Consider the following 21,344-nt stretch of genomic DNA (forward strand, 5'->3'; position numbering starts at 1 on the left):
CAGGTTGTCCAAACACACAATATGAGCAATTATGTTGGTTTTTTATTTTTAATTTTTTACAAATATGGGTGACTTTAAGTGTAAAATGTTTATCTGAAGTGTAGCAAGTAGCTAGCTGTAGATGTAAGATAAATGTGTTGTAGTCTGAGACTAATAAAGTATCTTCAATGAAATCATTAAGTAAAGTAACGAGCAAAGTGAGGTTTAGTGAGAAACTTTCCACTTCTGACAGCGGAGCTTAAATTCTCCTTTCATATGAATTTCCTCTCTTCTTCTGAAGTGGGAGATAAATCTTTTTTTGGGGTTAAAAATCTGAGACTGTGACTAAAATATAACCGATGACTTTTATTTAATTTTAATAAAAAAAAAAAAAACATGTTGAATTTAGTTTTAAAAAAAGTAATTAATTAATTAAAACTACTTCAGAGCCTTTTCACTGTTTTTATGTTTTTCTTGCTGCTGTTTTTTCTTTGTGTGCTCTGCCTCATGAGTCTCTTTAAATGGCATTAACAAGAGAGCAGAATACATTCTTAATGCAAATGTTACATCTTAACATACTGTGTAAAAAAAATAATTTAAAGAAGCTACGCATAATCTTAATGAGAAAAATGAAGAAGAAGTGGGTCAGCGCTTCTGGGAGGACTGTTTTTAATTTACTCATTTCTGGTAAACAGGCTGAGAGTAAAGTTCACTCTCAGAATGAGTCATAGCAGTGTGTGTGTGTTATAGGGCTCTTTGTTGAGAGGGTGTTTACATCTCTTATCCTGGACATGGAACCCCAGCGAGCTTTACTGTTGACACAAAACAATCCCGCCTGAGCTCAACTGAAGTGCTGCTCTCACCTCACTGAAGTGCTCTCGAGATCGTGTGAAAAATGCAGCGTGGAAAAAGAGCCTGGCTGTCACTTCTGTGTCTCTGCTTCCACTTCAAACCTCAAAACATGGCAGTTTTTACTTCCCTTATTTACAGTAATAAAGGAGAGGACACGCAGTAGGTTTATATCCTGTACTGTAAGTATCCAATGTGAAGCCTACAAAGTATCAAAGCTTAAAATATGTGTTGTAAACCATCTAAATGGCCTGTTTGTCTTTTTGAGACTCTAAAGGAGGACTTTCTTTTCTCGTATTTTGTAAAAGACTAAACACCTTTGGGTTTAAGCTGTTTGATATTTCATACTCTATCTGGCTTCAGGTATAGTTTCTAGTTCAACCTCACTATTCTCTCACATTTTCTATTGTATGTATGTGTCTAAGTGTGTGTGTATGAATACGTGTATAGGTTACTGTACATGTGTTTATATTTAATTTTGTTTTGAAACTGTGTCATTCGATTTGCTCAGTTGATTTATTTGTCTCTTAAGAAGTGAGGTCCCTTTATAAACCTGTTGGCTTCTTGACCTCTCCTGACACACCTTTTATGTTTTTGTTAATCCTATTTTGATGTATTCTTATGTGTGCTAATAAAAAATTAATAAATAAAAGAAAATGTACCAATCAAAAGATGAATGTATTTTTCTCTTCGTACCTTTTCTTTGGATATTTATTTATTTTTATTTTATTTCATGTTGTATGTATTCTTGTATGTTTAAAAAAAAATATATATATAAAAATGTGCCAGGATGAACAAAATTTGTGATGAAATATGACAACTTGTAATGTAGTCAGACAGCCTGCAATAAAGTAATTAAAAAAAACCCCATGAATTTATTGATTTAAGCAAATACTGGCCTTTATCAATATCTTAATTTTGAGATGCAACTTCTCCAAAAATCCTGTCAGACAGTGAGGACTTCTTAGAGTTTTTTATTATTCCAAAAGTATTTGAGCAGTGCAATTAAAACAAATCCAAGGTACAGTACAGGTATACAGAAACGGTATCAAAAACAAAGACAAAAAGAATACAAAGTGAACCTGAGTTGCTTGTGAAAATAAGACTGTAGTGTGTCCCATCAGATGTGACAAAAGACCACCGTGGAATTGGCAATAAAATAATGAAAGAAACATCTTGGCACAGGTTTTTAAGTGTAGCCATGCTGCACACTCAACATACACAACATCCACATGACTACACATGCATAAACGCCCAGATATAATTCATGCAAATGAGCAACACAAAAATCTACATGCAGCTTCATGCACAATTATTTTTTAGCATTTTAGCAGCTGATATTTCAGTGAGGTGTTTCAGACTTCGTATGGCTGGTGGCAGAACAGTTAGCCTCTCCTGCGTAGCAACAGGACGGTTTACATGAGCAGATTGGGCAGTGCTGAGCGGGTGGAGGCTGGGAAACCTCGTCACACTATGATAGTGTCCCTGCTCAGTGCAGTGCTCTGTTAAAGAAAATACACCGAGAAGCCACACGTTAGAGACTTTGTATTCTTACTCATGCTAGGTGAGTCCAGCCTGGTAGTTTCTGCACCTCAAGGCTTGTTAGTTTTCATGACTGTGATACTGATTCCAGAGAGAGAAGAATATTAGTAAGGCACGTGAGTTAGCATTTGTTACACTATGGTTACAAGCATATTGAAAGATTATACAGCTCATAAAAAAAGAATTTATGTAAACATTTACAGCTACCTATAGTAGATCAAATCATAATGATCCAGTGTTAAGACCACATTTGTTTTATTTACATTGCACCAGAAACAATCATGTAACATACATAATACTGGTAATCATTTTCAGATATGGAAGCAACAAACTGGTGTTACTCTTCACTGTATATTATTATTCCTGTCAATAAATCACATGAAAAGGCAGAAACTGAAAACGTCTTTTGGTACTATTTGACTTCCTAAACTTCCTGTTTGCTCCTGCTTTAGATGTAAAACACTAAAAATGTGTCACAAGGGCACTGGTAACAGAGTGGTTAGAGCGGGCGTGCAGCTCGGGTTTGAATCCGACCTGTGGCTCCTTTCCTGCATGTCATTCCCCACTCTCTCTCTCTCTCTCTCTCTCTCTCTCTCCCTGATTTCAGACTTTATCCACTGTCCTATCTTTACAATAAAGGCACAAAATAAATCTTTGTTTGTAGTTGTGTTTCTGATTATTTTTCAGGTACTGGCCTGTGTTTGATAGTTACAGTAGAGGTGAAGGAGTGTCACATACCAAAGGTCTAAGTTGTGCACTTTTTAACCTTAAACAGCTGGGAACTGGGGGTGGGGTATCTTTTTTTTTTTAGCAAACTTCAAACAGGACTAAATGAAGTCCTTGTTGTGGGACTATTTTCAGCTGTGGATTAACAAACTTTTAGTGGGCTAGTGCAAATAGCACCAGCTCCCAGCTGTGGAGCAGTACCAGAACCACTGAGCTTTTGTGAACGGTCTGCATTCAGCAAAAGAAAAAAACGTTATATATAAGTATTAATGCTAAAATGTTTATATGATGATCGTTTTGTGCAATTAGCTTTAAAGCTCTTTGAATAGTTTTTAGCTGGTATTAAAGCAGACTCAATTTTTTTTATTATCAATGCCTCTTAAAGGTTTTATATGCGATTATTTGATCCAGCAGATGTCGCCCTTGAGCACCAGCATGAAACCAAAACAACTCACGCTGCATTGTTGTGTTAGCATGCTAATGCTAGCGATCTTTATTATGCTGGTATCTTCACACTGCATGTAAATTTACCTGAAATGAGCGTGATCTAGAAACAAAGTTAAGCAGTGAGTACAGTATGTTATTCTTCTTTTCTCTAGTCCCTCAATTAAACTACTTTTATACACGAGGGGAGGAGTCAGCCGGCCGTCCGGGCGATGTAAACAAAGTGAAGATAGGACTCTGAAAACTCTGAAAACATCACAGACAGTGGGACTCGGGTGTTACACCCATTGTAGACAGTCATGACTCACAGAGTTATTTTCAGAGGATAGACTTCATTTATATTATATTTAAGTGTGAAAAAGCTTTAAAGCTCCTTTGATTAGTTTTTAGCTGGTATTAAAACAGACTTACATTATCATCAATGCTTAATGAGCTACAAAAGCAAACAAGACCATCAGCACCAGTTTTATTAAGTTTATTTTAATGCTAACAATCACTGCAAGGGGTATGTACAAGTGCCCAAGTGATTGATAGCATGCTGCAGACACAGCCTTTTGAGCAAAGCGGTAAGTGGTACTGCTCTATCCTCTGAGAGTCCTTCACAACTTTCATCTTTTAGTGCTTCCTCTCTCTTTATGCTTTCTATCTTCTCTCCTTGTCACCCTGTAACTTTGTTATGACATATAAGTGTGTATTGGTCAGATAAATATCTTCCTGTATTGATGTGTGAAGCGTGCAAAAGTCAGTCTGAATGGAGTTATAGTTTTTTTTTGGACAATAATTAAATTCTGCGGCACAGAGGAATCAGCTTCACCAGGATTAGGCTTCACAGATATCGCTTAAAATTTTGCTCGTTTTGGACTTTTCATGTTATCTGTTGACAATAAGCAAAATATTGAATAAGGAAGGAGTCATCCTGTCACTATTCAGAGGATTAAAGAGGCTCCTTCCTGAAGAGCTGCAGAGGAAGGAAGGCCCTTTTCCTGCTACAAGTAACTCACCAGGTTTCGGCTCCTCTCTCTCTCCTCTCTCGCCCCCTGTAGAGTTTGGGACATTCCCTGGTTGGGGCGAGTGTACGAGAAAGGCCTCATGGCGGGCTCAGTGGTCCTGTATCGCTCTGATGGAGGAGGCTGTACTGTGCGGTACCCGTCTGTTCTCTGGTCGGCCCTGCGGTACCGCTCGGCCTCCCACTCAGAGTACGGAGGTAAACCGTCCTCCTCCTCGGGACGGTTGCTGGGCGAGCGGCTGTAGTAGCTGTCGCTGCCTTTGCCTCTGGAGCTTCCTTTGGAGGGAGTGTCACTGTCCTCGTCCGGTCTAGCACCATGTCTGTCCCCTCCTCGTCCCCTCGCCTTGCTCTCCAGCACATTGCTGAGGAAGGCGTTGTCGTATCCTTTGCTCTGGGGAGGTCGAGAGGGTCGATCGCTGTCCCACGTGTCCCTTCTTTTCTGTGGTAGAGGTGAAGGGCTGCGACGACGCCACCCGTCGTCTTCGTCTCTGTAGCAGCGCCTGGGGGGGCTGTAATCCCGCTCGTACGGTCGTTCTGGAGGATCAGCCCGACGGCTGCGCGAGTCGAAAGACTGGGCGAATTCCTCCAGCTCGTCCAGGGAGCCCGTGCGCCCCCTTCTGCTCAACGTCTTCCTCTGCAGGTGCTCCGAGCTACAGTTCCACCTACAACAAGGAAGAACACAGTGACATGTAGTTAAAGAAATGAACAAAAACACATTTTATTTACAGAGCTGCTTTTAAAGATCAGCTTTTGGTTACTTCTTGGAGAAACATTTAAAGGCTTTGTATGTGATTTTTTCATCCAGCAGATGTCGCCCTTGAGCACCAGCATGAAACCAAAACAACTCTCGCTGCATTGTTGTGTTAGCATGCTAATGCTATCGCTCTTTATTATGCTGGTATCTTCACACTGCACGTAAATTTACCTGAAATGAGCGTGATCTAGAAACACAGTTAAGCAGTGAGTACAGTATGTTATTCTTCTTTTCTCTAGTCCCTCAATTAAACAACTTTTATACACGAGGGGAGGAGTCTGCCGGCCGTCCCGGCGATGTAAACAAAGTGAAGATAGGACTCTGAAAACTCTGTACACTGTATTGCACAGTAACACCTCTGCCTCCCTGTCAGGCTTGTCTACATTGTAGTTTTATATTTTAAATACCTGTAAATGTATATATCATGGCCCAAGTGGGTAGAGGATTTTCAAGATTAGTCCGTGCCAAACTTTCTTGTTTAAATTATTGCAACACTCTATTAAATTATTAAAAAGATCAAAGATCGTAAATGTCCTGAAAAAGATGACATCCCCTTTTGTCATAGCACTGAATGGGTCTTGAAATTGAGTCAATAAACTCATAAATATAAATTATAACAATCCTCCAAACACTACATGTTTCAACAGAGCCAACTAACCACACACACACACATGCATCGCATAACAACATGATTCTACCTTCTGTCCAACTCGTCGTCTGAGAGGTTGCGTCTGTCCCGTCTGGCCCTTCGACTCTGTGTTGGCGGAGCCGCTCTCATCACATTGTGGTTTTCAAGATCTGCAATGGGCGGGAGCGCCTTCATCTGGACTGTCTGATAGGTGTGTCTGAAATCTGTCGTCCCTCCGTCATGAAGAGAGCTCAGCTCTGATAGGCTCCTGGCTGTTTGGACGGACACATCAGTAGAAAATAAATGTGATATTTTCCCTCGTTGGACATATTTGGAGTTTATTTCTTGGCAAGTTTTGCGCACTGTGTAGGTGTTTGGGATCAGAGTAATCACTACATCAGCTTCTTTCTGGTTCTAGGTTCTGTATAATCTTCAAGAGCCCAAATTATGCCCTTAAAGTATGTTCACAATAACTAAAGTTCTAAAAAAGTGTCTGAATGTTTTCATGAACTGCCGCTCCATGCACCGGCTCTCTTCTGACTCTCTCTCTAAGGCTCTGAAGTGCCCACGTTCAGAGTCCCCACGTGTGCCAAGTCTGATCTGATTGGTCGGCCTGTCGGCTCTGCCGTAATTGGTCAGTGGCTCAGCACGGTTCTCGGAAATGTCACGCCCCTTTTACCATATTGGGAATGAAGCCACTTTGGCTCCGAGGGGAGCAAAAACATTAGCACGTTAGCACTACTGTGCTACCGCAGGCTACGGCATATCGTGGGCGTGCTACAGAAGCTAACGGGCGTGCAACATGAGCTGCTGGGCCACAATGAGCCAATGGGCTTAGATCAGTGATCTCACACTGACAAGACGTCACACTGGCATCATTTTTTTGAGGGGGGCTAGAACCGAGCGTTACATGCAGCTAATGCTACAGCTAACAGGAGGACATGGAGAAGCCGCGTTTCCACGGACTTTGAATTTTTGCACATAGATGTGTCTAAACATGCACAGGACACTTGGAAAACACACTAAAGAGCATATAAAACCAGAAAAAGCAGAATATGACCCTTTTAAACACTGATTACAGCTGAGTCAAAATAACTAAAGGCTGATAATTCAATCACCAATCAAATCAAATGATTGTCCTGAGAACTTGTATGCAAAATGTATTTTCTCTTGGGAGACTGTTAATGGTATTAAATAAATGATGGGGTTAGATGGAAACTTAAACTAGTTCATTAACACAAACCATGCACATTCAAGACACACACTTGAGACACACACACACTGACGCACAGCCACACAGATCACAGAACGCGTCCTAATCTGTGCAGGCTTACGTTGGAGTGCAGCCGTCTTGGCAGAGGGAAGCTGAGCCAGCTCCTTCTCTATGTAGTACAGAACTTTCATTGAGTCCTGGTTGGGACAGGCTTTCAGTCGATAACCACTGCGCACTGTGGATGTGGACACACACACACACACACACATACACACACAGGGACATGACCATGCGAGGACAAACACATATACACGGAGAGTACTTACAAAACAAAAACTAAAAACTAAACCCCAATAAGTGTTAAGATTAGTATCAGAGATAATCAACATGCATGTTGCAGACATTTGGGTGTGAGCATGAGGGATGATAAATGAAATGAGGATTAGTCAAGTCAGTGTTTCTGAGACGATATCCAGGAGCTCTGACATATGAGTCTGACTAAAATAGTTTTCTCTCTTGTGTTTAAAACAAAAAAAAAGGGCAGATTTTTTTTTGCCAAGTTAGAAAAATTAAATGAACTGATATTTTTCTTACTATGAGAAAAAAAGTGTTTGTTTGTGTTCACACATGCAGCTTAACCTGAACATTTTCAGGATGTTTTCAGGAGTAGTGTGTGTGTGTGTTTAGATGTTTGAACATGACACAGTCTCCTTTTAAATTATATACATCAACAGTGTACACAACAATTATTCTTTCATTAAAAACAACATATAGAAAATCTTCAACTGAGACACAGACAGAGAAAAAAACGCTGCCTTAGATTTGATCTAACCCTCAAAAAATGTCAGGATCATTTTTAAACTGTTGTAATACAAACTTTGGCAAATGAAAGGGTTAAAAACCAGTTGAAAAAAACATTAAGGCAGATGACTTCAGTCTTATTTTGAAAGGAGGGTATAATTGCACTTTAAGCCACTTAATAATGCAGAAATCAATATTGCTGCACAAACACTGAAAATGGCACAAAGGCATTGCTTTCTTCCTGTTGAGTATTGCTTTTAGTCCCATTTAGTACAAATGGGATTGGCTTCAGCACACAGTAGGCCGGAGTTACCAGCAGATTATATAGTGCTTCATATAAATTCAAATCTTAATGTTATTGTATTGTCTTTTTTTATCCTACTACAATTTTAAATATTCTTCTCCTTTGTATTAATTTTAATATCTTATTCATTTTATGTGTCATATTTTATTTTATCATTTTTATATATATTTTCTTTTAATTGGTGTGCATTAGTCTCTCAATGATTTTATAAACTACTTTTTCATCAATAACTTTTCTGCAGTCTTGTAAAGCACTTTGAACTGCAATTTAATTTGTCTGAAAGGTGCTATATAAATAAAGTTTGATTGATTGATTGATTGATACCATGTGTAAGTGTTACAATGAAAACACTGGATGATTTTTTTTTAACCTTTTTTTTGTATGTTTTTTTCTTCTTTCTCACTTGCCACTCAGTGTTTCAACACTGTATGAGATAACTGAGAGTATGTCAGTCTCTCTCACCTCCAGACAGGTTATTCTCCACAGAGGGGATAGAGGAGATTGTTTTTGGCTCCACGTGGGACGGGGGTGCAAGAGGAACCACCGAGGGAACACCAGGAATGTAGTACGGATACACAGGAACCTGAGGAGGGGGTCCCCTCTTCGCCATCTTCCCCGCCTCATATACTGTGCAGAGGAACATCAGAAAGGAGTGAGACTTCTTAAGACTTAGAAAACCCTGTGGAACTTAAAGAGTAAATACACTTTTTTTTTTCTTCATATGGATGTGTTATGTTTCTCACAGTGTCGTGGACAGCAGCAGGTCTCAGGGCAGCAGCAGCAGCGGACGTAGCAGCAGCAGGAGTGAGGACAACACTGACACCAGCAGATTCCCAACAGGAGCAGGAACAAGACGCTGCCGAGGGCGACGGATCCAACAAACGCCCACTCTGCAAAGTAACCCCAGGAGGTATTACATGATAAATTCAAAATTCATCTAATTTATATGTGATACCTAAATATCCTGGATGTCACATTTAAATTATCCATGGTCTTAGGTTTTGGCCATAAATAAGATCTATTCTTTGTTAAGGGTAACACATTTACATAAAATAAAAACCTTTAAATGGGGCGCTGGTGGCGCAGTGGTTAGTGCACGCGTCCCATGTATGGAGGCTGTAATCCTCAACGTGGGCGGCTCGGGTTCAAATCCAGCCTGTGGCTCCTTTCCCACATGTCACTATCCACTATCTCTCCATAAAAGCCCAAAAAAAACCTTTAAATTACACACCTGTTTACAGTCTTTCATTAAACAATTGTAATAAGATTTTAAACTTTAACTCTGCACTGTAACTTTTAACTCTATTTTTACTTTATATATTTCAATTAATTTCATTTGAATTATTTTTATTTGATCATATTTTCAGATTTAATCATTTCAGTGATTTTTTTAATTTTCTATTTTAATGTTTCTTTTTTTTTCTTGCTTTTTGATGTCTTGTGTGAAGAACTTTGAATTGCCTTGTTGTTGAAATGTGCGACATAAATAAACTTGCCTTGCCTAAAATAAGAACATGGAGTTGACGTCTTTTATGAATTACACCTTTAGTATAAAATTCTATCTACAATGCGTTGTATCTTTCAGTATCAGGGACAAAATATCGATTCAGCAATAAAATGTTGTCCTGACTTGTGATACAATTAATGAAGCTCTGGTGCTACAGTTAGATTTTTTTCTATTGCATTAGATTATTAAGATTCATCTGCCAATTTCTCTCATTGCGTCACTACTTCATGACTCCTCACGGTGGCACTTATGAGATGAATTAGTGTAGCATGAACAGAAGTGAATTGGCCGAAGAAGAATTTGACAGCAAGATAAAAAAAGACAGCAGGAGAATAGAGCAGCGGTTAAAAGAAGTGAACAGATGAAGCATGATAAAATGACAAAACTGACACTAGATAATTTGATCAGATATCCTGATGAATCATTATATTATTATCTTGCAATTTATCAATGATTGCTGCATCATGAAGTTGTCCTTTTTGTGTGCCACATATTGTGAGTTACCCTTAACCAGTTGAAGCAAAATATGTATTTAGGGCATCAACCAGATTTCTGTATAATACGGTGAGAACAGTTAGAGCCACCTTTATAGGATCACATGCTTTTATTTTGAAGGGGAAATAAAGGTCAATCATAAAATAATCACCATATCGTGTATGTCCGTTGTTAAAGTTCATCACAGCTCACAAACGTTGGATTCTACCTTTAGTTGTAATTAGCCGTTTTTTATTTTCTTTCCATAACGACAGACATTTTTGGTTCACTTCCGTTTGGTTTTTACCTCCAGATAAGGTTGTTTTAACTTATCATTACCTTATCACACTCTGTGCATCCAGGGACCACAGAGCACTAAAAAAGGAAACTTTTAGATAAACTCTAGGGAACTCTTGAGAGACTCTTATCACTCATCACATCTCCAAAGAATCCAAACACTAACAACACACTTCCTCAGGGTGTGTCGAAAAAGCATTAAAAAAAACAACACTTAAAACCATTTGCTGTGGCACCATACATCCCCTGTAGAATGTAAATCCTCAGCGGAGGAATGGATTAAGAGCTATGAGTCTCTATAAAAGCTTTTAAAAAACGTTGTGGTATTTCAGCTTTTTGACGACACCAGCAGCTCATGTATTTGTTCAGTATATTTGTTAGTCAAAGAGAGTTTTGATTGGACAGTGAAAATTAAATAAAAGGAAAGCCAGAAGTTGCCATGCAGTAAGACAAAGTGCAGGTGAGGAGCCGTACCTGGCATAATCTCCACATCAAACTCAGGCAGGATATCGTCGGGCTGACCTGTCCGGCCTGCAGAGAGAGGGAGAGCACAGGTGAAGGCCGAGAAGCAGGAAGCAGGAAGCAAGAGCCCCAAAGGTCAAAAGGTCAGGCAAATTAGAGAATCTGGTAGCAGAGTGAATATTTAAAGTCTTTATATGTGATGTTTCACACTTAATAGAAATGAAGTATATCCTCTGAAAATAACTCTGTGAGTCATGACTGTCTACAATGGGTGTAACACCCGAGTCCCACTGTCTGTGATGTTTTCAGAGTTTTCAGAGTCCTATCTTCACTTTGTTTACATCGCCTGGACGGCCGGCTGACTCCTCCCCTCGTGTATAAAAGTTGTTTCATTGAGGGACTAGAGAAAAGAAGAATAACATACTGTACTCCCTGCTTAACTGTGTTTCTAGATCACGCTCATTTCAGGTAAATTTACATGCAGTGTGAAGATACCAGCATAATAAAGATCGCTAGCATTAGCATGCTAACACAACAATGCAGCGCGAGTTGTTTTGGTTTCATGCTGGTGCTCAAGGGCGACATCTGCTGGATCAAAAAATCACATACAAAGCCTTTAATGTTCAAGCACCAATTAAGGAACTTAAGAGATGAACATTTTACTCAATCACAATCATTTATTTCCATCAAGGATAAATAAATATACCACATCTCACATTGGAGCCACAGTAGGCACTCTAAGGACGATCCAGACTCAACTTTCTCATTATTGGATTTCCATTTAATTTGTGCTAACAATCATCCTAAGGTGTTTCTTCAGTACCACCTTGGAGTTAACATTTTAAAGTTTAAAGTTAGTGTACAGGGTATCTTTTCCTGTTTTATGTGGATGGAAGTCAATTTAAGAAAAACCTTGTTGGTATGTACCTCAGCCTGCTCCCCTGCATAATGTTTGGCTAAGCACATTAAAACAGTCAGCAAAACACTGACACATGTATTTCATACATTCTCTACACTTGTGTTTTGGGAATGGACCTTTCCTGTGTGCAGAGTTGCTTCCAAATAAAGTCAGAGACTCACAATAAGGAAAAAAAAGTAGATCATGAGGAGACCAAAACCTAACATACCTCAGGTGTTTTTCAAACTCTTATCTAAAAAAGATCATTTATGTTGGCAAATAATTACTTTGAAAGTCTGAAAACATTAATGAAAAGTACTGTGGAAAAATGTGTCGCATTCCCCTAAAGATGTCAATCATAACCTTTTTATATATCCTTTTTAATCATTTTCCCAAAGTCGTATTTTTGACCAAATCCATGTAAAACTGTCCTTCCTGCTTCTGCTGTACTTTGTTTGCGGCACTAATTAGCCAATGTTAGCATGCTAACACGCTCAACATGAACCGAGAACACATTAACAGTGATACCTGCTAAACATTAGCATGTTAGCTTTGTTATTTCATAGCATAATAACACGATGGTCTACTAATAACCATGTACATACTTGTAGGTTTTCATCTTTCATGATTTAAAATGTGAACAGTCGCTCAAAGCTGCTAGCTTAAAATAAGATGTTTGTTCACACATGAATCACACTTCTTTTTTTAAAGTCTTTGCTACTTAAAAATTATATCATTGAGTTTCTTAGAAGTGTTTTAAAAATGCCTGTGAACACACACATGAGTCATGTAAGCCAGAGGTCAGAGATCATAACAGCCATACTTTAAATCTAATTTTAGAAGAGGGCCGACTGTACTACATTTCATTTCTGTTAGCTACGGGGATGTGCCTGAAGAGACAGCGTGTGAGGATAAATGTGAAGGGGGGGGAGCGGGGGTGGAAACTGGGGCACATAACAATTCTGGGGCAACTATTTTACCATGGCAACTCTTGATAAAAAAGGTTGCAGAAGCTGTAGGGTGATGAAACAAACAGTGATTCTTTTGTGCTTCATGTAGGAGACAAACAAGTGGTGGAAGAGAAACTAAACATCCCGGCTGTTTGCAAACCTGTTAAATACTGAAGGATAACAGGAGTGCAGCAGGTGTGATAAAAACTGAAGACACAACTGCAGGTGCTCATGAGTTTATGATGAGGTGTGAGGAGGACTATAATTACAGTAAAGAGGCACTGATCTGTCTGGCTGCAGGGATAGACATAACACCCACTGATTGCACAAACTGCTGAGTAAGACTGTTACTATGGAGGGAGAAAAAACCACAGCGTACCCTCCCTACTTGATAAAAAAAAAGAAGTAATCTTGGTTCCCTCGACCTGGCACACTCGTCTACATACCATGAAGCTCAGTAACAGTGTGTAACCTGAGAGAGCCGGGGAGTTATGTAGCACTGAGAGGGAGGGAGGCAGTGAGAACTGGAGGAGTGTAAGGGAAGATTTTGCAAGACAAAGTGGAGAGGAGATAACCCCACTCCCCAAAAAAAAAAAAAAAAAAATATATATATATAAAAAAAAGCTTGTTGCATAAGTATGCTAAGAAATTTGGGGAAAAGCTTTTCTTGCTGAGAGTTTAGTGGTCTAATTTCTATACAGTCATTATGGAGCTGCAGCCATTTAGCCTAAATTAGCATGAAGCCTAAAATCAGGGGTGAACAGCAAGCTAAAAATGTATAGCTCTTTTGTTTAGTATGTTCAAAGTCACATTTTTTCATGTTTTTTCTGAAGGTTCTGTGGAGACTGTTTATGGTGCGACAAACCAGATGTAACATTTTCAACCTTGAGATTTTTTTGTTACTTTTAGAAAAAAGCAGCGCTAGCTTTTTTCCCATCATTATTGCAATGCTGAAGTACTCTCATCTGCTGCTGTCAGTAGTTTAATACTGAACTGAGAGATGGGAGAGTTTTAGTAACTTATTTCATTGAATTCTTGGCAAGAAAACTGAGGAGTTCAGGGTGGGAAATTTGGCACTAATGACAGTAACCTCATTCCGGTTTCTTCAATACAAATAATCTAGCACCGTGATCCAGTCTAGTCTTGTTATTCTGACACATTTAAGACCCCCCCCCCCCCCCCCCCTTCTGTCCTATGAGCTGATTATAATGAGATTAAGCGGCCTGTATGGAGCAGGGCTGTATGAACGAGCAGCTACAACCAACATCGAGGTTAGTCAAAACTGAAAGAAGAAAATGTCACATTGTAGTGAGAGTTTTAGCCTGCTTCTTGTCTTCTCCCCTCTCTTAACGTCTACACCAGCAGCGACCCTTAACGTACCCCCAACCCTCCTCTGAGTTGCCATGGTAACGGCTTAAGGAGGGGCTTTATAACAACAACAAAAAACCCCTCCACAACCTCTCTTACTGAAAGGACATCACCTTTTTGTTGACTGAAGATTGAGATGACAAAGCAAAAAAAACAGATAAAACCTGAGCATACAGCCAGTGCAGATTAACGTATGATCACATATGAAACTGTATCTAACAGGTTCACAATAATGCAAAATGAGCTTTTGGCTGTATTTGTAAGGGCACACACCATATGGCTGTTTCCATGGAAGTTGTTGTAAAAACCCTTGAAGGGAGTAAAGAGACTGTGAGACTCTTACTCACATCTAAAATGAAGCTTAACTGATTGTAGCCTCTAAGTTAGTTTGAATCTCTATCGAGTTATTATTTGTGATTTTAAAATGAATGTAGCCATTACCGAGCACCAGTAACTCCAGCTGGGCCTCGTTCTTCCCCTCCAGATCGTCAGCAATGACCACTTTGCAGAAGTACACTCCACTGTCGCCCCACTGCAGCTCGCCGATACGCAGGTCTGCTTCTGCAGAGAAAAAAAGACAACAAGCAAGACGGCGTTTAAATCTAAATTCAAATCGATCAACTCTGATTTAAAAAAAAAAAATCATTATAATAACTCTGTTTCTGCCGGTTTTAAGGACAGAGCACATCTTCAGTCGTACAGTTATATATACTGGGCTTGATTTAGTTTGGAGTATTTTAAAACTAGCACTGATAGAACAGGCTGACCTGTGCCACTACATTTATCAATTACAATATATTACTGGATACTTTTTTTTTAAACGTGAAATGAAGCATTTAGTTGAGTAACTAATAGTCCTTTACCATGAATTTAAATTTAAATATTAAAAATATTCATTAAGTATCTGTACAAATCCCCTATTATTTTGGCATTTTAAAATCACATACTGTCTGGGTGGTAGCTGCCGTAGTAGTGAGTATATCTAAAGACACTTGCACTGATTGGCTCCAAGCAAACTCATTAAAATCAAATTTTAGATCAAACTCAAGTATAGTTTTAAGCGGAGCGAGTAGTGATTCTACTTTGTATTGAGATATTTCAGTTGATACCTTAAAGGTGCTGTGTACTGAAAACCAAGCCTTGACAGTAAACTGTCTCAAATGTTTAAAACATGTTGAAACACAACAACCGACACATCAATATCACCTCCAGAAAGCCATTTCCTTTTAAATGCCAAGCTGGGTTTGAACACTCAGGTTAAAGAACAAAGATTGAGTCCAAGCAGGTAAACATTAATAGCCTCCTACTGATCCAAGAAGATGGTCAATAACAATTTTTGGAAGTTCAGAAATGTCAATTTTCTTTAAGCTTCCAAGGTTTGATACACAATCCTAATAAAATCACCTGTAGCTCAAAACTTTACAGCAATTTATATTTCTCTAAGCTTTCAGCTGTAACACTTTTTATCATGTGCATGTTTTATTAAAGCACATACTCGGCTAATTATAAAAAACATAAAAAATACTCAAACATGGAATCAACAAGTGCTGACCCTCTACAGATAATTCATTGTGATGTCAGAGTCAGAGTTTCTCTTTGCTGTTATAAATAACGTCAGGAGGACGTTGTTGTTGAGTGTTGTGTGTGTTTGAACGTCACATCTGGATACAACACGGTGAAGGCTGTTTTACCCTGATAAGACTCGAGGTTTAGCAGGGAGTCATACATGAATAGGACCTGGATGTGTGTGTGTGACCTGTGGGTGTGTGTGTGTGTGTGTGTGTGTGTGTGAGTGTGTGTGTGTGTGTAGTCATCTCCTCTATTGTGAGCCAAAGACAAAAGAGGTGTATTTAGAGAACAGGAAACACAAAGTGGTCCTACAGCTGCTCTCTTTCTTCTTAAAGGCTTTATATGCGATTTTTTGATTGCACGCTAATGCTAGCGATCTTTATTATGCTGGTATCTTCACACTGCATGTAAATTTACCTGAAATGAGCGTGATCTAGAAACACAGTTAAGCAGTGAGTACAGTATGTTATTCTTCTTTTCTCTAGTCCCTCAATTAAACAACTTTTATACACGAGGGGAGGAGTCAGCCGGCCGTCCGGGCGATGTAAACAAAGTGAAGATAGGACTCTGAAAACTCTGAAAACATGACAGACAGTGGGACTCGGGTGTTACACCCATTGTAGACAGTCATGACTCACAGAGTTATTTTCAGAGGATAGACTTGATTTCTACATTTAAGTGTGAAACATCACATATAAAGACTCTAAGCAAAAATAAATAAAAATAAAACATTACTGTTGACGATGGCGATGTCTCTCCCTTTGTAGTGCTCAGCCAGCGTCATGGAGGCTCCCTGCGCCGACGCCACGACCCGGACTGTGCGCCCACTGTCCGAGCACTCCAGGTGGGACGAGGCGCCGAGCTCCGAGGTCTGGATGGCGAGACTCTCGGGCAGCGTGAAGGACTCTCGCGTGCGGTCTCGACAGTACGACTTGTACCACCACTGCACCACGGGAGTCTGAGAAGACGCCGTCTGGTACTGACAGGGGAGGACCACCGACTGGAAGAGCATCGCCATGCGCTGCTTCTCCCGCACTGTGACATGCACGCCATCACACACACACGCTGACACACACAAAACACACAAGGAAAGGCAAGTTAATTTATGTCGTACATTTCAACAACAAGGCGATTCAAAGTGCTTCACACAAAACATCAAAAGCATCATGACAGAGGAAAGAAAAGAAACATTAAAATAGAAAATTAAAAAATCACTGAAATGATTAAATCTGAAAATATGTTCAAATAAAAATAATTCAAATGAAATAAATAAAGTAAAAATATAAAAAGAGTTAAAAGTTACAGAGCAGAGTTAAAGTTTAAAATCTTATTAAAGCTGTTTAATGAAAGGCTGTAAACAGGTGAGTCTTCAACCTGGATTTAAAAGAGTTTCAGCACATAAGGGGGAATAAAGGGAGTAAGAGTGAGTACATTATCTTGGAGGGAACATATACAGTGAGTATATACAGCTTTTGTATGACTCCTGGACATGTGATTCATTCAACTATACAAAGAGTTACGCAACTCAGAGATTAAAATGTGTGCAGCAAACTTCAAACACAGCACAGAATCACACCTGAGAATACTCAGTGATAAACTTAGCAAACAGAACCGGACTTTAGAACACAGGTTTGGTTTCCTGTGGAGCGTTTAGCTAGGGCTGGGCGATATATCGATATATTTTCAATCCAGATATAGAGTAGGACAATATCGTTAATATCGATATAGTTCAATAACGTTATACGCGTCTTCTGTAGAGCTGCCAGTTCACCTATTTCTCATCTCACTGTCTCTCTCTCTCTCTCTCTGAACCAAACTCAACAAACTAAATAGACAACAAAACACAAAACTGTTTATTTTGTTATGCAGAAAATGTATTCATTTTACAAACCGGTAGTTTATTTTCATGAACATGTTGAACTTGTACAACTGACTGTTAATAAAAGACATATCGATGTATGTCGAGTATCGCCATTCAGTGAAAAATCATCGCGCTATATTATAGTCGTATAAAGTCGACCCTCTTTGATACAAATGTCTTGGAAAAGCTAAAACGGCATTATAATTGAACACTACATTAGGTTTAGCTGAGTAAGTAAAGTTGCAAAAACACCTAAAAACAGTTTAAACAGTTTGTGATCAAAGATGAAACAGCTGTGCCTCGCCTTTGTCTGTATGGAGGACTACACCTGGGACATATTTCACATCATATTAAAGACAGGAGCAGAGATAAGTTGTGTGTAGGGGGGTTCCTCTGCTGCTCTGTGCCAGGGTCAGAGAGGTCAAATTCCTGTATGTGTGTTGGGTGGTGGGGGGGGCCTGTGGAGAGGCAGGGGGTTGTCATCACACAGGGAGGGGATGGAGAGTGCAGACACAGTCGTGGGTGCTTTCTGTGAGTCGTATTAAGTCGAGGTGTGGCAGGAAGTCCCTCTAAACATTTCCCAGAAGACCGGAAATCAAAACAAAAGCCTGCAGCGGGCCTTTCCTTTAAGACCGTTTTTAACTTTTTATCTACAATATTTTCTGAGCACGAGTCAAAAGTCATACACAGTAACTACCCTTTACTTTTATTTCAGATTAATCTGTCAATAATAATAATCGTAACTAACGGGAGCATAGTGTCAGAAAGCTGTAAAACCGAGACTCAGGAACTGAAATGATTCAAATTCGGAAATGAATGACTCAACAAATTAACTGAAGATTTTCTGTTTATAAATCGGGCAAAGCTGCAAATCCTCAAATTTAAGAAGATGAAACCGGAGAGTTTTTTTTTCATTTTGCTTGAAAGATCAACTATATTAATGAAACAGTCCTTTATGTACAAGTATCAAACTATTTACATTTTAGACACAGTACAGTCTCGATAGCATCATCAGTTTCCTCTTGATAAGGAAACTACACTTTCAGTTTAAAGTTTATTTAATGATTTATACAGAAGATAACAAGAGGAAGGACAACCCAACAGCTCCTAAATTCCTCCCACAGAAAAAGCTCTGGTCATCCCTTTGTGTTCTTCTTTCATGGACCAGTCCATTGTTAGGCCCCCACCTCTGTCCAACTTAAGGAAGGAGAAGTGGGGGAAGTGGGGGGGTCACAAACACCCAACCAATGAGAGCATCCGCTTTCTTCCAGCTGGTTGGAAACAGACCAATTAACTGTTGGAGATTTAAACCAAACCGTTACTCCGTGAATGTCCGCCTCAGTTAGAGGTGAGGAGACTTTAGAAAACTATTTAAAAACCTGACTGTTAACTATTGTTTATGTTGCAGTCTGCATCAGGTGTGACTCACTGTGTTTTAATGAACAGTTTGCAGAGTGAGTGTCTCCTCCTCCTCCACCTGCATACAGACCTCACTGTGTAAGATTTAGCCTGATAGCTTTTATTAAAATACCGTCTCCGTGTGGTCACTGCTGCAGGACGCTGCATGTTTCCTGAACACGGTCAGACTTCTTTTCCTCTCCAGAGCTGTCACATTTCCTGCTTTTACCGAGTCCTACATTCCTTCACTTTGACTCATTGGCCCGACAAAATATAACAATGATAGGACCGAATAGAGCCTCTAATTCTGATAAAATACTTTTTACCAAACACAAAAGTTTTTGATAAAAGAGGTGAATATAGGGATGTGTCAGGAGTGATGGATCACAGGTTTATTTATAACGCTCTTGAGACTTGATGCACTTTACAAGATGTTGTGTTATTTATATTAGAGTTACTGAAGGACTGAACTAACATTTAGGCCTATTATACATTTCTGAGCTACATTTCTTATTACATTTTTGTTTCATATTTGGTCAAAATAGTGAAAAATTCCAGTTTTGATCTCTCAATGGATCCTTTAGATGTATTAAAAATTAACTTTAATTGAATTAACAGCCTTCAACTTCAACATATTCAATATGCAACTATGAATGAAAAAGAAGAGCTTCAAATGTACACCTTTCAAAACCTTAAACAACATTATATGTTTACATTTCAGCCTATGTGTGTTTGGAACATTTATACAACTCCAAATTGAAAATGAAAACAGTTAAAAATGTATTTTCTATACATTATTCCTTGTAGTTTCGCCTTATTCGTAGTGCTACCACAGTAGCTCTATTACAGTAAATATTGTTGTAGGCTACTTCAAAAAACCTAAATTAAGATTAAATGTGTAATAATGGGTTAGTAATATACAAACACATAGGCTAGGCCTGTATCAGCAAAGCTATAAACCCCCAGAGGGGAAATGATTATAGGCGTTCAGAGGAGATGAAGTAGAAGAAAACACAGTCATGAATACCACAGTTTACTAACTCCAGCTTTGGTTTAATATGTTTCATAAAAAGTCGCTCATTTATCTCGAATAAAAAGGTAAATGAAAACGTTAAGTTACAGTGTTGCCTGATAATCACTGAGTTTACATGGGATCAACCTGTTGCGCTGTTGTCGTAAATATGACGCATTTTAGTAAGAAAAACATCTTTTTAGTGAAGAGAATAAAACTTACCAGATGCTCCCAGTAACAAGGCCAGCAGGTAAAAGTTCATCATACAATCCGTTTGTATTCTTTTTTATAGTAAACAGCTCTTAATCCGCATGTTGCTCATTCTCGTCGCCCGGTGTTAAACTTGTGCAGCTCACAGGACTCCAGACTGCGGAGACTAACGGGACTGTACCACTTCACACAGAGGTGAGCCCGGCACCCAAAACTACTGCTGCTTTAAAATACTTAGTATGCTTTAAGTTTCTGCAGTCTCACTCATTAAAACATGAAGTTAGTGCAGCTAAGAACTTTAGTTTTTCCTCCTCTGGGGTCCAGTTTTACTCTTAAAGTAGCGGGGGTTGCAGCGGTGTCTGGCGGCCAGATAGAGAGGTCTGCTCGGTGTGAAGATGGAGGGGGGGAGAGCTCCATGATAAAACCAGGTCAGGGGGGACTGTGAGTTTGCAGGAATTTTACTGCACACGGGCTATGGTGGGTAAAGTATTAAGTACTATTACCACACTGTAAACATATTGTAATAAATACAAATCATGCGTCAGTATCAATACTTCTTTCTCTAAGTTATAACCACAATAAGAAAACTAAAATTGTCTGAATAAATAAAAAAACATTCAGAATTCCTTTCTGTAAAAAATGTGGAGTCTGTCTCAAAGGCCCCTCTCCCCCCTCGCTTCAACTGTCTGAAAGGTGTGTATATTACAAAGTTTAAATATTACTGTGATTATTTATCTTCCATTTTCAGGGTGTAAAACAAAGCATAGTTGTTCAAAGTTTTTACGGGTCATTTTTCTATGTAGGCCCAGGGGCCCGGTGTTCCTGGCCCCTGGGCCTACATAGAAAAATGTTGTCATCGACAAAGTTGTGGACAGTTGAGCAGGGTGGTGGTTAGTGAGGCTGATTTATGATTTAAGTGGTTTGAATTGGAATCAAACTAATGTTAATTTTTATTTTTGATTAAATGTGTTGATATTTTTTTCTAACAGTCTCTTCATACTGTGGATTGAAAAAAAATGAAGAGGTATGCCTTCACAATTAACCCAAAGTATACTTTCACACTGCTTGTGTAGTGCAAACCTCTAATCAGTA

General features: G+C 39.1%; 1 protein-coding gene across 3 annotated transcripts; it reads right to left on the minus strand.

The window, feature by feature from the left end:
• Positions 1-1,786: 1,786 nt before the first annotated feature.
• LOC109995124 (immunoglobulin-like domain-containing receptor 2) lies at positions 1,787-20,609 on the minus strand. 3 transcript variants are annotated; one of them, XM_065962141.1, is made up of 10 exons: positions 20,265-20,608; positions 16,507-16,836; positions 14,644-14,763; positions 10,999-11,055; positions 8,990-9,136; positions 8,709-8,873; positions 7,263-7,376; positions 5,999-6,200; positions 4,542-5,208; positions 1,787-2,330 (listed from the first exon to the last, which is right to left on the minus strand). In XM_065962141.1, exons 1-10 carry the CDS (start codon positions 20,305-20,307, stop codon positions 2,295-2,297), a joined length of 1,881 nt encoding a protein of 626 aa, XP_065818213.1. In that variant the 5' UTR covers positions 20,308-20,608; the 3' UTR covers positions 1,787-2,294. The 3 variants fall into 3 exon arrangements, with proteins under 3 accessions (XP_065818213.1, XP_065818214.1, XP_020504388.2); XM_065962142.1 differs by lacking the exon at positions 10,999-11,055 and having other exon boundaries at positions 20,265-20,609; XM_020648732.3 differs by lacking the exon at positions 7,263-7,376 and having other exon boundaries at positions 20,265-20,605.
• Positions 20,610-21,344: the final 735 nt, after the last annotated feature.

This window comes from Labrus bergylta, chromosome 13 (assembly GCF_963930695.1).
Source record: "Labrus bergylta chromosome 13, fLabBer1.1, whole genome shotgun sequence".
Classification (NCBI taxonomy): Eukaryota; Metazoa; Chordata; class Actinopteri; order Labriformes; family Labridae; genus Labrus; species Labrus bergylta.